We start from the raw sequence: 17,727 nt of genomic DNA, 5'->3' as shown, positions 1-17,727 counted from the left end.
TTTTCTGTCAAATTATTACTGTATATATGTTTTATGTTCAATAAACAAACAAATAAATATAAATATAATATACAAATACAACAAATCATGCGAACAATATCACAAATATATACTGTATATACAAATATATATATATATTCTGTGTACAGTATATATACAGTATAAAAGGTCAATGTGTGAATGTAATCACATTAAAAGAAAATGTTCGTTTGTTCTTATTTTTATAGAAACAGAGAACAACTGTAAATGATACTATTTGGTGTGGCTTGTGAGTGGGCGTGATTACGTAAACAACCAATGAGGAGCCGCCTTTCACCACTTGGTTTATCAAGACTGCCCTCCGGTGGTGAGGGTCAAGTTGACAGTTTAATTGTCCGTGGGTGGGATTTGCCACTTTGGCCCGCCCCCCAGTACGGAGCGGATTGTGACGTCGACACTTCAGGGTAGCAACAGTTGCCTCGAGACCCCGTTGCGCCATAGTGACTGTAGCCGTGGAGACAGTTTCTTGCCAACCGGCGCAACACTCAGCAACAGCAGCCGCCGCAGCAGCAGCAGCATCTGGAGGTCATCGAACGAGTGGGGGAGAGTGACCAGAAAGACACAGGCACAACTTTTCGCAAAACGAAGGTGACTATATTCTTTAAAAGTGACTTTTATTCAAGAAACGCTTGATGACATGGCGGTCGTGCGTCATTTTCGCACCACAACCGAAGTTGAGACGCTGTTTCCGCGTTGCAGTTAGCCGACGCTTCCAGTCGTACGCCTTTAAAGCCCAAAATGACTGTCAGCTCACAAAATGTCGATTTCACATCTGCTGCTTGCGTGTCAGTGTTGTTCCAACTTGGGCTTCTTTCAACATCACTTTCCCACTTGTTGCGATGTGGTGTGAGGACACGAAGACGCTCTCGCTCGCTTTTAGTGCGCGGCAGCACGAAGGGTCGGGCTAACGTAACCCTACTCGCTTTTAGCTTGCTGCTAATGTCGATAGCATCGTCGTGTGTGCTCGCCGTTTAAAGTGCACGTTGTTTGTTTCGCAGCAGCCATGTGTTGTTCCACTAACTTGAACTGTGGAGTGTTGTTATCGGACTAGCACTCAAGCAGGTGGCAGCGGAGCGCGGCTAGTCTCAGCAAAGTTAGGGCCACCGGAGGCTCAGGCTCAAGTAAGCACAAACTTTGTTGTTGCTGTCAGCTCATGTCTTATAACGCTTCAACTCAAATTGCTGAGTTCGACGACAGCTCCTATCTACTCTTGCTTTGCGAGTGACCTCGAATGCCGAATGAAGAACAATCACGTTAACCTGATTCCGTCTTTACATAAAACAAGTCCAAGTATAGTAGTTGGTAAGTTTCAGCTAGGTGGCGATGTGGTGTTCCTTTCCACTGCTGGTTCGTTTCTGCTCTGAGCGTTTACACATTGCATGTCTATACTGCATTCAAATACAAGGTGAAACCCCGTTTATCGCGGGGGATCTGATCAAGACCCACCACCATAGGCCAATTTTTTGATGGTTAATTACTTTGATAGTTTTGCTTTCAATACATTTAAACCTATAAATGAAGATCCATTGTAAAAATATGCGTTGGTGTCTCTTTTCACACTCCCTCACATTGTTCTTCAAGTCAGAGGTTGCTTTAGTTTGTCACTCCCACAATACCTGAGGTTTACTCTAAATTTGACGCTTGCAGCAACAGCTAATTAAAACATGTGCACTATATTTAAACATTAAAATGTTCAACCAAAACATTAAAATTCAAAAGTCGGCTATCTTAAAGATTACATATAATGTCAAATGCTATAGATGGGCTAGCGGATTTTAGCATAGATGTGATGGTAATTAGAAACATTCAGACACACACGAAGCGGCAACAAACACAAATGGCGTATACAGCAATACTCAGATATTGTCTTTGCGTCACAATACGTTACTGCATAGGAGTGCAACACTAAATTCAAACCCACAAAAACCAATGGTATAAAAATCTGTGATCAATTTGCGGTACAAATGATGAGCTGTGGTATGGCGGAGGAACACACTATAAATCACATAAATGATGCGTACAGACAGGGGGAATGGATTTATAGTAAGCTTTCACAAAGCCATTTTATGGACACATCACATAAAGCATGTTGTGGCTATGAAGTGAAACTGTACCACATGAAACCAGGAATACGTGTACACTCTCCGCACACCTTTGTGGTCCTTATGCAGAAATCTACCAAAATGCACCTCACAGGGCTAATTCTTAAAGAAATATGTATTATTATTATTAGTCAAAAAATGTGGCTGGAACCAGCCACATTTTTTGTATGGTACCTGAAATCCCCCTGGGAGTCTGTTCTGTTTGTCTCCAGGGGGACAATGATTCTAATGAAGGATCTTTTCAGAGACAGCTGTCAGGTGCTCGGTCATTTGTAATGCTGCTTAGCACTGAAGCATCAAGAAGAATCTTTGCAGCATGAAAGTGTATCTAATTAAGCCCCGCTCTGCATAATCATTTGAGTCAAACTTTCAGTTGTGTATTCCCACAAACTCAAATGTCAAGACTGGTGTACCAACTGACTTTTATTTATGCCATATGCTTTGTTAAGATGTATTTCATTAAGAAACACAAGGATAGCTACAACAATAAACCGCAAAAACAACCACAATCTGTTTTATGTCCCCAGTGGTTCTGATTTGCAAGCAATACACGACTCACCCAAACAGACATGTAATGGTGAGGAGAAATGAAAGTGTTTGCATAGCATTGTTGGTATTAATAGTTGTTGTGTTGTAAGAGTTATCTTTTGTTTACGAAGCATCTGATTAGTACTCTTATCAATCAAGTTGGTTGTGAATTCCACTTCTGGTTATCATTACACTTTTTCCTTCGCTGTACTGAAGATCTTGGTTTGTATTTAAAGTTTATTTTGTGGCATGTTTTTCCCTCGAAAGCTTTGGTTAAACTCCAAATCGTTGGACTTTCGAGGTTCCAATGTAGTCTGTTTGAAAATGTTGAGAAGAAACTAAATGAGAAGATGTCAGAAAACCTTTCCAGTATTTGATATGTCGAAAAACCCTCCCAAAAAGCTGTCTGCAAAGAAAGTCAATAACCTCAACCCCGAGTGCTAGAGTGACAATGTTATGTTTACATGGCAACTTGACACACAAATACACCCAAGTCATGGAAAGAAAGAGGAACGTAAAATGTTATTCTTTTCAATGGCCGTGGTTTAATCAGGTTATTTTCATCTCGCCGTGCGGTTAAAGTGCATAGTTCATGCTTGCAGAGGCAGGCCACAAAGAAAAGGCACTTCAATGGGATAATTAAATCAAGTGGGATGCTGCCTGTCGTTGATGTATGTCTTGGCGCTTGTGTTGAGCGTACAGTAAAAAGGCTTTTTCAAGCAGAATGTTTTTATTTTCAAACTACTGCGCTTTATAGTAGGCTTTACGCCATCATTGTTTATAGGGTCAAATAGCGGTTAGCAGGTTTGAAGAAAAAAAACCCCGCTACTTGATCAATTATTTAATCAGAGGATGGCCCGATATAGCATTTAAATTATGTGTATAGTTACTCTACAGGTGGCCCCCACCCTTGCGAAATAAGGAATATTTGAAACCCTCCAAATTCTTTCCAAGAAAACATTAAAATACAACATGTAATGTTAACACATTTTCAATATCTCCTACTCTGACATTAATGGCAAAAAAAAAAAAAAGCTTGAACATCGGCAGTTATTCAGGTGGCCGGGGGCTTTTGCTCCAACTCTTGCTATCTTCAACAGCTGTAAACAAGTCCATACGCTTACTTGCCTGTCATGCCCTGTTGCCTGGGCTTGCTCCTTTTGGCTCCTATTGGAAGCTGGCTGTGTTGTACAAGTCCCGGTGCCGACAGACCGCAATGATTATTTTGTCCTACATTGCTTCTTCACTTTTTACTTGGCGTGTATGTGACGAAGTAGCACATTCTCAAAGCCGTCTGGCTCCAGCGTGGCTGCACAGACTCGGCCCAGATCTACGCAACCTGAATTGACTTTACATTCAACCTCGTTGCTATGCTATATTTAATCGCGTCGCGAGAATAGCCAAACTCACGTTCAGCATGACCGCAGTTTTTCGTGTATCCTCGTTTAGCAAAAGTTTAATAATAATAATAATAATAATAGATTTTATTTATAAGCGCCTTTCAAGACACCCAAGGACACTTTACAATAACAAAAAACACAAAACAATACGGGTTGAGCAGCGGCAGCCAAAACGCGCCAGCGTTCACTCAAATTAATGTGTTACTGACTTATTCTCGCAGTTCTTGACAAAAGCTACTCTGTATTTCCGTGTTCGTGCAAACAACACGCCTGCCTGCAGATTGCATCTGTGATTGGCTGAATGTGCGTGGCTGGAGGTTGACATACCTTTGCTAAGTAATGAAAGCTATTTTGAATGAAGAGATGTTAAAATTAAAAAAAAAACTGGAGCGCGTTTTAAAAAAATGTTTTGGGTACTTTTTACCAGTTAAAAACGCACGCCATTACTTTGTGATTGGCTGGTCGAGGGCGCGGAGGTGGAACTTCCCCTCCCAGTGTACAGGCTTTCCATTCACAAGACACGAGACGATGCTAACAATAGATTAGCTTTCGGGCTCAGCACAGAATAACCCCAGAGCTAATAAGGTTGTGTCGTATTTTGCGAATGTGATCAAAATCGCACAAATTCTAACATAACAATTGATCAGGCAATAATGCATCTTCCTAGGGGCCTACTATTCCTCATTTTTGTGAACACGCGTGCTGTTCGGACCCGCATGTGTTGTAAAGTGTAGATCTCAAGAGGACAGCTGCAGTAGTCTCTTGGACGGTGGGTGACCCGTCACGGCTTTTGGTCACATGATCTGTGTGTGTGCGTGTGTGCGTGTGTGGGTGTGTGTGTTTGCTGATGCTGTATTTAGCTGATTTTGATGAGGCCCGCCGCAGCCCCAGGGAGAAGTGCGAGGTCCACTCTTCAGCTTACACATGTAGAGTCAGCGTCATCGGCGTCATTGCCACTCTGTGTCTCCATCGTAATAATACAACGTTGCACTTGCCTCCTGATTTGACATCTGAACTGTCTGTTTTTGCACATTTAGCTGTCTGGGATGAGCCTTGTTTCATTTATTACCGGAAACGCATGTCCCAAATACACAGAGCAGAGATTGCCTCGCGGGGCTTATTAAGTGGAAATTAAAAGTACTGTTTGGACATGTTATTGTGGCCGTTTCAACATAGGAAGAGTTTAGAAGAGAAGATTAATTAATGCAGAGAGTCGATTAAGAATCTGTGGAAACAGTTGAGTCTACAGAATTGGAGTGGTTTTGCAAATCATTGCGGGCTTCTGTTGCTAGGATACAAAGAAACACATGTTGTCATATGCCAAAGAAACGTTGAGACTGATTGGTACATACGCAGCGGCAACAAGTTGAAACTGGTAGTGAAATGGGAATGTTTCTCTCCTCTCTGCGTGTGTGTCATCACGGGCATTCTTTACATTCCACCTGTTTGTATCGCGGCTACACAACTGCTAATTAAATTTCCTGCCACAAACAGCAGGCAAGGCAGTGACATTTGCATTACAATGACCATTCCCTCCCCCTCCAAGTGGCAGGGATAACTGGAGCCCCCCATTCTCCCCTCACTTTTCCTTTCTTCGATGGACTTTCTGCTTTGTTGGAAGATGTTTATTCGGCTTCAAAGCTTGCAACAAAGTCATCCAAAGAGTGAGTGCTCTTGCCAACGAGTAAACTTAGTCTTCATTTCACTTAATGTGCATGTTTTGGAAGAACTTGAAATGTGGAAGGAAGCTGAAGTACTTAGCGAAAACTACTCACAGAATGTGTAATCAATGTATCCAGTTTTCCCTCGTTTATAACGGGGTTTATATTTCCAAAAACTGAGCGCAAGAGGCGAAATATATAAAGTGGAGATATTTTTTATGGAGGATTCAATGCCTATATTTAAGTCATTCCAGGGACCCACACACAAACACATCGTTCGCACCCTTCTTACCGCTTCTTACACTTAATAAATTGAACTTTTAAAATGCAAGAATGAATATCGAGCTGCTTACTTTTGGCTGCATTCATAAATTAATGTAAGCATTGCACACTCTGCAGTCTGGCAGAAGATGAGGAGGACAAAATGCCGGCTAATAACTACTTTAAAACTTTTTAAAGTCTTTTTATTGAAAAAAATGTCTTCACTAGAATCCCGCGGCACATTGTAGCCAAAGATCCATTTCTAGTGGGTTTTATGTACTTTTCAAATCCTTGTTGTTGTTTTGCAAAGTGAAAGTTTGGTTCCATGATTGCCGTTGCTTCTTATTTGAAAGAAGACAAAAGAAGAAGGACTTCTGCCAGGAGTATGGAAGCAGGCATGGCAAGTAACTTTGCTTTGCCCAACAAGGATTTCAAAAGCACATAAAACCCACTAGAAATGGATCTTTGGCGACAATGCGACACGGGATTCGAGTTAAGGTAAGCTGTATTAAGAAAAAAAAGAAAAGCTGAAACTTAGTTATTCACCATCGTTTCGTCGTCCACATACGCTGCTGGGATGTAGATTATGCTCGGTTCACATTCGTTTCTGAAAACAGATGTTTATTTTCCTTGATCTGCCTGCACTGGCCCTTTTTTTGGCGGCACTCTAAATGCGAACTGCATATTTGAACAACATTCTGAGGTTCCCAAAAGTTTGGGTGAAACGGTGTGCTCTGAGAATATTTCTGAACGCACCCTCTGTGATTTTTGGGGTGATGAGCTCAAGGACGTGTTCCAACTGGGAAACGTGGAGCGCCGGTGCATCAGGCAGTTGAGATAAAAGCAGTTCAAGCACGAGCTGAGCTGCAGATTGTTTTCGATCATTGGCTGCATTTGGAAATCAATGACAGGGGAGTGCGCCGTGATTCTCCGAACATGCACTGTATAGTGCAGGGGTGTCAAAACTCTTTGGAGTTATGTCGTTTATGACAGTGAATCTACCAAAATGTTTAATCGTTTCATCATGAACAAATGAATGGATTACTAGTTTTGAAATCAGTCCAGTCAAACATAATCGATCTTCTCAGATAAGTTTGAAACGTCGCTTTCCGAATCGACTGGCTTTCTACACTTTCCATAGTGAGCCCCGCTAGTGTTGTCTTGATGTGACGTCACACTTCCGGGTTTGTCTCTTGTCAGAATGTCACGTCGGGAAAATGGTGACTTTGTCAAATTTCCGAAATAGAAATAATATTTTCATGCTATATTTAATGTATTTTGCTTAATGACGGTAGTTGTGACATAAAATATTTCATTTGTGATTTTCAGAATTACTTCACAATTGACCTTTAATGTCCCCCCCAGCTTTCCCGTTTTTCATGTAAAATGTATATTAAATGTCTAGCAGCGCTTTTGGGGGTGAACATTGTTTTTCTTACTTCATTTTTCTTCCCCTGAATGAATTTCAATGGTTGTTATATCAGTTATACAATGATTCAAGTTTTAAATTGTAACCAAAAAATATCACTTAAAAGGTAACTCCGGTAAAATGACTGAGACTGGATAAAATAAAAAAAACGTGCTATGTGATGATTAAAGCGCATGTTCGCGTTTTGTCAACGTCTTGTCAAGATGTGGCTTGTGCACAAATCATGACAGTGTGAATGCACAATTTTTTTTCCCCCCCAGTCTCAGGTGTGCCAGGCGGGGTGCAGTGGGTCGACAGGGCAGTTATAAAAATCTGGAAAGGGTTAGAAGAGGTACAGCGTTGGGGGAGGGAGGAAGTTGCTTGCATAGAGCTTGGGCAAACGCACCGTCGCCATAGCAACCGTTTGATCTGGCTGTGACTGTCAGGCCTGCCGTGTGCGCGCATGGTGACTGAGTGGACACGTTGCTTTGCTGACGATTTGAGATAGAGAGGTGAGAGTCGAAGATTTGGGGTGGGGGTGGGGGTTGCTTAGTTCAGATTGACTCTCCCCTGACATCTGCACCCCTTTGAGCCACGAAGCCATGAATTAATGAGACAACTTGAAGACTAACCTCTGTTGTGGAAATCTCTCCATCATCCTCATGCACCCTTTTGTGTGCGCATGTATGTGCCGTGTTGTGTGTGATTTCTTGAAAGTCCAGGTGCTCACTGGTTGATTTCGAAAGTTATTAAATGAATGAATGAATACATAGAATTTCCAAACACTGCATAGAACCTCCCTGCCAGCAACCTGTTGCCTTCTGTTCATTGTCAACATGTCTGCGGTCTCTTCATGCCCTCCCATTGGTGTCTGTATTCAAATTCAACAAGTGTCTGTTCCTGTTTCAACAAAAACTACAAACTCCTCCAACTGTTTGACCATTCTCTCTTCGTGCAAGCAACTTTGGAAAGATCTGACTTGGCTTGGGTCAATTTTCACTTGGCATGAATGGAAAGCAACCTTGAAGAATAGACTGTTTTACACTTGATGACTTAAACATTCCTCCTTCCTGCCTCTGACCACCACAGAGAACTCCTCATCCTGTCCACTTCAATGACGTCTAAAGCCGCATCAAGACTACACATTTTTTTTTTAAATAATAGCACCACAGGAATAGCGGCATGCCTCCCAGTGTCTGAAATTAATAGCTTACATAGGGTTTATTGTTGTAAGTTTCTACTTAGTGTGAGATATACGGATCATGTGGAGGGTGGGGGGGTGGCATTGTTTGGTTTGGGAAGTATTCTGTTCGTTGCATAGCAACAGGCTCCTAGAAACGGGAGTGGACGTTGTTGCCACTGGCAACGGTTGTTGCTCTGCAAACAATGTGAGCCAGTGCAAACACGAGCCAAGACTGTGAGCGCCTTCCTTTAATTGAACATCTGTATGTGTTTTTCTCTGATTGAGTTCTGTTCAAGTTTGAACCGTCAGAGGCACATGTTTAAATCCTGTCTGGATGAGGGGCTGCACAATTAGTAACCTTTTGTAAGCCTTTCAAAAGTCTTTTTGACTTATTTATTTTAATGCAATTTTTAAAACCCGGTAAATCTCGAAAAGCTGTTGTCTCCTACTGTTGGCATGAACAAGGCTCGCACACCCGCTAAGGAAAGCCGTTCGTGTGCCGACGTGGAAGAGAATGTGTCTTTGGTCTGGAGGCGTTGAGTTCTCGCCCCAAACAGCAGGGCGTCCCGAGTAGCATTTTGTAGTCATGTTCTCCATCTCCTGCATTGTTGCACTTTTAGGTGTGTCAGAGTCACCGGAGGGAAATTTGCACGACTTTTCATCCTCTTTGACACCCTCCGCTCTGATTCCTTTTTTTTCTTCTTCTTTTTGTTTTTACATGCAGGAATTTGGCACACTTCATTCTTCCTATAAAATCCAGCCCTTTAATGGACCTCAATGGACATGCACACTTTAAATGCTTCAAACAAGCCAATCTTGTCTTTCAGGCTATTGTGATTTTACTTTGGGAAGATTACAGATTTGAAGATTTGTCACAGGAAACTTGTTGCTAGTTTATTTAGAACTTGATTTACCCTCTTTTGGCAAATGCCATTCCTTAGAATGACAAAAGAAGAAGTGCAGCACTTTTTAAAAAGTATTTACTCTGTGTTGGCATCATTTGAATGATAGCTACATGAAATTAAGGATTTTAATGTAAAATTGCTAATTGCCATGTGTTCGACCAACTGTGTTGTTTCAAAATGTACACATGCGGCGCACACACACACACACACACAAAGTGATATTTCAACATAACTCTTTCAGTGTGTTAGTCATGGCTTGTTCTTGCGGAAAAGCCAGTGGCGGCACACCCACATCATGTATTGTTTTCTATCTTGAAGAAGACATACTTCCCCTCTATTCACTGCTGACTAGGGGTGCAAGGGATCAAAAAAAAAAAATCACGGTTAGGATTATGTCACAGTTTTGAGTCATGGATCGTTTTTCAGATTTGCCAAAAAGGAAAACAAGATAATTGGGACTTTTATTACTTTTATAATGTGATTTTATAACCCATTAATTGAAAAAAAATCACCTCAAAATGTCAAATATGGCTGTGTACATTATAAGAACACAACTTTCAGTGCAAGATACCTTTCATACATGGAGCGTGAATTACAAACTAGCCTTTGCCCCCATCATTGAAATAGAAGAGAAGAAAGAAAATGGGAGAATACCGAAGTGTTTCATTTTGCATGATCGGTTCATTTATATTAACTGCTCATATTAGCACTGGCGATGTTTGTAAAACCTCGGCAGAATGACATTTGTCACACGCATGGTGCACAAGCAGCACGGCGCATTCAGGTTCCTTTCGCAGCGTAGGAACTTGCAAACACACACCGAGCCGTTCCGCACATTCATCGTTGTTCTGAGATTATAATGTTTTTTGGATTTTGAGAAGCCAACATCAGCACGGTGAATGACAGGTTAGCACGTCCGCCTTACAGCGCAAAGGTCCAGGCTTCGAATCCGGGGTCCACCTGCCTGTGTGGCGTTTGTATTTTCTCCCGTGCTTGTGTGGGTTTTCTCTGGGTATTCCGGTTCCTCGCACATTTCAAAACATGCACGGTGTTTTTATGGTACACTCTAAGTTGTCTCTAGCTGTGACTGTGAATATGAATGGTTGTTCCTCTACGCGTGCCCTGTCATTGACTGGCAACCAGTTCACACGTGTACCTCGCCAACTACCCGAAGACGGCTGGCGTAGGCTGCAGTACGCTCGCGCCCCTCATGACGATAAGCAGATCAGATAACGATGGAGAAGCCAACAATGTTAATTTTTGATTAATTGCCCTGCCATACTACAGTGGGTGTCATTAAGTTGCTAAATGATCCTGAATCCATTGCTGTTTTTTTTTCCCCCATGGTGTCATTGTACACAAGTTATTTGTGAGAAAAAAAACCTGCATATGAAATATTTGTAATCACATGGAACATTTTGCATTTGTCCCTGAAAATGCTGTCCACCCTGTCATTATTGAGTCATTTCCCTCTTCAGGGGACCCTTTGACGTGTCCAGTGACAGTACTAGCTTTTTGTTTTTCTTTATTGGTGTCTTGAAAAGGGAAAACCACAGAATAAAAACTCCTATTTCACTGTGTCATAGTGAAATATGAGATGATCTTAAAGTCTTTCAGGAAGAGAAAATATGTATTTATTAAACAGTCAGCATGCTAACTGAATATGTTGCAAAGTGAAGGGCCACTAATTGCTTATGGGCTCACATTAACCAAAAATGTTTACCCTGTCATTGTTTGCTCTGTCAGTAAACTCACATCTTTTGATGTTTGCATACACATTGTCTCTCGACAGTTTTTTTCTTTTTTTAATGAAGCATGGCAACTTGACCAAAATGCATTACTAACATCTAAAATCTCAAGATCGACCCAATTCAATGTATATGAGGTTGAATGGCAAATCTCAAATTTTCCAGGTGAAATGGGGATGTGTCCCAATCGCAACTTGCGGTTAGACAACAATTGACATGTGATGCTTTGTACTGAAAGGAGAAAAAAAACCTGTAGAGCCTGAATCAACAGGGCCCGCTGGTCGATGACTTCGGTTTCTTTTAGTTGCCCTGTTGAATTTGTCCTTCCTTTTATTCGGAGAAAGCCATTTATTAATGAATATCAAATACACTTTGAGCCAATTTTATTTGACGCTGTGGTTGCAACAAGATTGTGTTGATTGGATACTTGCGCAGTTCGAATTCTGAAGCCGCAGCAAGAACGTTTTGTGCGGATAAAGCCGAGGAACGCTAGTTGCTGCACCTGTTGCTTTTGTGCTTTTACGAAAGCCTCAATATTGTTTATCTTGTGTTATTGTTGTGTTATGATTTAGCACAGTGTGGCTTGACTTATTGCTGTTCTTCCATCTACCTACACAGACCACACATCTTCCCTGCCCGTCTTTTTGTCTTTAATGCTGCTCATTAAATGAAAGCATCCCACCCCGCCCCAGAGCATCTTCATTGCTTTCCTCCCTCACTCAGGTCCTTGCGGTCATACTCCGAAGTTCTTATGCAAGAAAGGCGGAGGTTGGGCGGTGGGGGTAAGGGGGAACGAGGAGGGAGGAGAGGTTTGAGTTGGGGGTAGTTGCCATGGATTCTTCACCATGGCAACCAAAATAAGTTTGCAAAGCATTTAGGAATTTCCTCACATCAGCTGGATTATTTGGGCCCTCGGGGAGTGCCTCTGGTTCTAAACAAGTACTGGATATCATCAGGACCCTGCTCAGGCCTGCAGACCCGTTGTCATTTTCATCCCTCTCATTAGACTTGCTCCGAGGGGAAGTTTTTGTATTTCCTACTCCCCTTTGTCATTTGGATCATCTCATCACCCCTATTGCTCACCCTTTTTTTTTTTAGGGAGGGGTGAGCCTTTGTGTTACTGTGTTTCCTCTCTCTCCTTTTTTTTTCTATGCAGAGCACATGATTAGCCAAAAGGAAGTTGAGAGGCTCCTCTTGGTTTAGTCACTCGGAAGTAGCCGAGTCTTTTTTCCTGCCTGAAAGTAGCTTTACTGTAAACCACCTGCCTGCGTATGTACCGTCTGCAGATTTAAAAAAATAAAAAGTCTACAGTGGAGTCGCGTTGCTTCCTTTGCAAGTGATGAAGGCTAAAAGGTTATGGCCTCCTAATCAGCTGAAAGTGGTAAACCGCAAACTCCCCTCAGGACGTTTTTGTTAAGGCCCAATTTCTACATGGGTTGCATATTGAAAAGTATTTACAAACATGAGGACATTATAATGTAACGTAAATAAAAAAAATATATATATATTCTTAGGCACATATTTTTTTCTCATGATTAAAATGGCAATTTTGCCATACATCTGGTTGGGGAGTGCGTGGTCTTATGTGGCCCCTGAGTTGCTCTGATGAAAAATTGTGCCCACCCCCATCATTTGAGTTTCCCACTCCTGCTCTACTTGTTACTGTACACTATTAGTGTATACAGCCAGTAACTGCTCATTGGTTTACATTTGAAAAGTTAATCTCTTCTGAATTGCTTTCACTTTTCCTCCAACTCCCTTTTCTCTTCTCTCGCTTGCTCCTGGCCTTCCTACAAAGCATCATGCAGAGCTCCGAGGGCGGCTCCGACTCTTCGCCCAGTGTGGCGGCGCTGCGGACGTCATCATCAGCCCAGGCCCCTGTGGTACAGCCTGTCCCAGCCTCCCAACAGGTAGGATGCTAACACAAGAGGGCTGGCTGCAACTCTACTGTTCCAGATAACCCTGAAAGTCAGACTAGTCTTTTTTGTTGTTGTTGTTGTTTTTTTTAAATCATCTAAAATCACCCCGTCGATAAATGTGAATGCTTTTTTTTAATCTTCCCATAATGTGACCTCACAAACTAAATCAAACACGATACCAACGCGCGAAGCATGTTTATGCACTGTCCATTAAATGTCACTCTCGTCCCCATCTCGGCTGTTTGCAGAAGGTTTTTATGTCAACATCTATTTTTTAAGGAATGGAATCTGTTGATGGCAATGTGGCCGTGCGTGTCATGATACCTGCATACGTTTGTAATGGAGCCATGTCTTGTATTCTACACAGAGAGCGCTGGTACAAGCCACAGGCTCAGTTCAGAAGGGAGGACAAGTACAGCAGCTTTCAGTATCCAGGGCTCAACAGGTGCCTGCACAGGTACACAGTACTGTAAAGTCATATGCAGTGCTGTGAGCGTAGTCATATACCCCTTGGTCCTAAAGATCCTGATACCGAGCCTGACTTTCTTCATGAGCAAAACCACAAGATAATTACAAATATTAGCCGTAAATATATACGCACAGCACGTTGACGAAGTAGTATTCTTATTTGTGTCAAATGAGGGTCAAAATTTACATTTGAGTTAATCATCACAGACTGTGAGGAATACATATTGTTCTAATAATGGCCTAGCAGTTAATCATTCACTGAAAGCTGCTGATGGAAAGCTGAATGCATACTCTAAGCTTTCTCTGCTCTCAAGTGTCTTTCTCTGGCTGAGCCTGGCCCACTGCCTGTGTCTTTGCACCACTCCTCTTATGAAATACTGTACTCTCACTGGTTCTGGGGAATCACTTGGGATATTTGTGTTCGTACAGGAATCTTGGCATGTTGGCTGCACAGTTGTAGAGGTGACACCGTTTTGGTTTTTTTTTCTTGGTTTGTTTTTCCCACACGACACGAAGAAAAATCGCATCAGGCTTAGCCCCACATTTTTGCACGCTTGTGTGAATGAGTGCTGTAACTGAGTTGTCTCACTTTTGTCATTGGCTTTTTAGTGAGAGTGACTAAATATTTCCCAGCAAAGCTACTTGCATGAATGTTGTCGTGCAAACCCAATTCCAATGAAGTTGGGATGTCGTGTTCAACAAACAAAAACGGAACACAATGATTTGCAGATCGTGATTTCCTTGTATTTAATTGAACACGCTACAAAGACAAGATATTTAAGGTTCAAACTGATCAATCTTTAGCAAATGATCATTAACGTAGAATTTTATGGCCGCAACAACTGTGTTCCATCTCCTTTCCTTTTAATTCAATCAACATTCGGGAATTGAGGACACTAATTGTTGAAGCTTTGTAGGAGGAATTCGTTCCAATTTTTGTTTGACGTACAGCTTTAGCCTTTCAATAGTCTGGGGTCTCTGCTGTTGCATAATGCGCCACACATTTTAACTGGGAGACAGGTCTGGACTGCAGGCAGGCCAGTCTTGTAGCTGCTCTCTTTTTCTACAAAGCCACGCAGTTGTAACACGTGCAGAAAGTGGTTTGTCATTTTCGTGCTGAAATAAGCAGGAGCATCCATGAAAAAGATGTCGCTTTGGATGACGGCATATGTTTCTCCAAAACCTGTATGCACCTTTCAGCATTCCGGGCCCCCTCACACATGTGTAAGTTACCCTTGCCATTGGCACTAACACAGCCCCATACCATCACCGTTGCTGGATTTTGAACTTAGGGTCCATAACAGCCCGGTGGAGATGGTTAATTTCCTCTTTGGACACGATATCCACAATTTCCACAAAAAAAAAAACCCAATCCTTTGTGAATGATCATTTGCTAAAAACAATCACGTTTCTCAGTTTGATCATTAAATATCTTGCCTTTGTAATGTATTCAAACCAATATAGGCCGGACATTGTTTGCAAATTATCGTGTTGTGCTTTTATTTATATTTTACACCACGTCCCAACTTCATTGGAATTGGGTTTGTCCAAGCTTCACTCTCGCTTCCTCTCTCAATGAGGAGATACACGGCCTTCCTTTTCGTTTGGGTATCACTGTTCTGTTTGGACATGAATTGTTGCAGTTGCTTTGGTTTTGCGCTTGAGGGTTTGGGATGGGGCAACTTGCAACACTTTGTTTTTTTTTTCAAGTTTGAATATAAACCACTCTATTTTTCCATCTCAAGTTTTTTTTAAATTGATACCTTTATATAAAAATACAAACACGATTCCTTTTGATGACGGAGTCTACATTCAATAATGAAAAAAATGGTTGTCACACTTTTTCCACTGAATAATATAACTGGCTAAAAGCACACAGTGGGTACTTGACACTTTGCACAGTGTTTGGTTTCTGTATTTTTTTTCAAAACTATATGAGGGTTTAAAATTGCCCTACTTTGAATTTGTGTTCATTCTTTGTAGGTGCAGCAGTCACAACATGTCTATCCATCCCAGGTGCACTATGTAGGGGAAGGCGGAGAGGCTGTTTACACTAATGGGACAATGTAAGCATTGTTACATCACCTCCCATTTACAGCAACACTGTTACACATCTACGGTAACTAAATCTCAGCAAGCCATTTATGATAATACAGTATCGTCATGCCACTCTCAGCTCTGAACCAACCAATCTCAGTTACTTCTTAGCCTTGAGTACACAACTCAAAATGTTCATCCATATGTTAACCTGCTATTCTAATGAGAAAGGTTCTGGGGTGTGCAGTTTTTCTTGTTACTGGGTGTCCTGAATGCTAACCACCGTGATTCCTCACTAGTCGCACGGCCTACTACAACCCAGAGGCTCAGTTGTACGGTCAGAGCAGCGGGGGATCGTACTTTGACTCGCAGGCCGGCGGAGCGCACGTCGCCACCGTGGTCTCCTCCGCAAGTGGCGGGGTGCCACCTCATAGCATGGTGGGGATTGCCATGGACGTAAGCAGCAGCCATATCATCTCCAGCGGCAGCACCTATTTGATCCATGGAGGAAACATGGAAGGAAGCCGCAACCATATATCGCACTCTTCTCGCTCTTCTTCAGCTATGGTGAGCAACACGTATGCACCTTCCTTTAGCAGCTTTTTTTCTTTCCATACCAGTCCGGTAATAATAACATAAAAACCCTGAGGGGGGTTTACTGGTATTCAAGCAAATTATAATGTAAGCAGGGTGGTATGAGGGAAATGGATCTTGAATGGCCATTGCGTGAGCGTATAATTATCATCCGACACATTTCGGTCACAATCTTGACCCCTTGACTAAATGGCAAGCCGTGAAACCACATTGAGGGTGTGCCTAAACGCCTCATTTTGGTGGGGGAGGAAGATTGAGGAGGGTCCCCAAAAAGTCTTGAAACTGCTGCAGCATCCCTATGACCACGATGCTACACAGATAGTGGCAGAATAGCATGCATATTCTGTTCCGAAGAATACTATGGAGGTGAAAAGGTGGCAAAAGTCACAGCAACTATATACTGTAGTTGGGCCAGTCGGGCTCTGCAGTAAAGCAGGAGCAAAGCAGCCTGCAAAATCGGGACACTGGCTTGAATAATTCAGGCATGCCTTGTTTCAGAGGTTTTCACAGGCACTTGAGCGCCCTGCGAAACAAAGCAACCCCTGGGGCTCATTACCATTTGGCCAGGAGCCCTCGGGAGCATTCTTAGGCCTTGGAACGATGCCTCCTCTTTTTTTTTTTTTCTTCTTTTGCTTCTACATCTCCTGTTGGCCGCAGTAGCATGTCTTTTCTTTGGGACTTGATTTCTTCCTCCAGCTCTAATGGGAAAGTCCCAATCACCTTATCGATCAAAGATAAAATCACTTATTGCACTCCGCAAATGGTTCCATGGCGTATGTCAGTGTATTCGGGGTCTTGCTTTGCCAGCGTTTTTGTGTTCCAAAGCCATTGTTTTGGGATGTTGTGGTACTTGGGGGGGTGGCACTGCTGACCTATTGTCTCTGAGCTCGATGCGACCTGTGCCCCTATTTGTGGGTCCTATTAGCATACATTAGAGTTTCTGACTGCCAGCCAGACCTAACCAAACTCTTATGTCCCTTGATTCGCATGCTTTTTGCGTGGCAATAATGTTTGGCGGCAACACTGATTGATTTGAATGGAAATGCGGAGAGTTGCCTGCTTGCTAACGGTCTTTTTTCCTGCATCTTTTTTTTTATTTATGTTTCAATGTACTTCTGCTTATTTCTATTTTCTTTTTTTTCTCCCTCTTTTGCCTCCTCCCCCTTCTGTGCCCAACATGTTTTTGCATGCTCCTCCTCCTTCCTTTAGCTTGAAATGGCGATTGAAAACCTCCAAAAGTCTGAAGGAATTGCAAGTCACAAAAGCAGCCTGCTCAACAGCCATGTAAGTCCATCTGGAAGTGTCTTTGAAAAGGACGTGAGACTTTGTGAGGGGGCGGGGGGTGAAATCTGTGGCCGATCCTGGAGGCTTTGTGTTTTACTTGGGTTGGCAAAGTTGAACATAGCACCTCCTGCAATAGCTTGAGTGACAGCAAGCACTATTGTTTCAAAATGATTCATCCCTGACCTCCTCT

General features: G+C 42.4%; 1 protein-coding gene across 6 annotated transcripts in view; it reads left to right on the top strand.

The window, feature by feature from the left end:
* The first annotated feature begins 458 nt into the window (after positions 1–458).
* Positions 459–17,727, top strand: part of rfx2 (regulatory factor X, 2 (influences HLA class II expression)) — a 28,819-nt gene continuing 11,550 nt past the window's right edge. The window contains exons 1-6 of one of the 6 annotated variants that reach the window (XM_086116002.1): positions 459–627; positions 13,034–13,145; positions 13,522–13,599; positions 15,606–15,688; positions 15,959–16,226; positions 17,463–17,537. In XM_086116002.1, the coding sequence (XP_085972128.1) occupies positions 13,038–13,145; positions 13,522–13,599; positions 15,606–15,688; positions 15,959–16,226; positions 17,463–17,537 (612 nt within the window). In that variant the 5' untranslated portion in view covers positions 459–627; positions 13,034–13,037. Of the gene's footprint in view, positions 628–5,647; positions 5,734–13,033; positions 13,146–13,521; positions 13,612–15,605; positions 15,689–15,958; positions 16,227–17,462; positions 17,538–17,727 lie in introns of those variants that run through there. The other 5 variants (XM_086116000.1, XM_086116001.1, XM_086116005.1 and 2 more) reach the window with 5 other exon arrangements.

The sequence above is a fragment of the Hippocampus guttulatus genome, chromosome 7 (genome assembly GCF_054856545.1).
Source record: "Hippocampus guttulatus isolate MCC_2025c chromosome 7, RoL_Hgut_1.0, whole genome shotgun sequence".
NCBI lineage: Eukaryota > Metazoa > Chordata > Actinopteri > Syngnathiformes > Syngnathidae > Hippocampus > Hippocampus guttulatus.
This window is presented reverse-complemented; position numbering and strand designations above follow the sequence as displayed.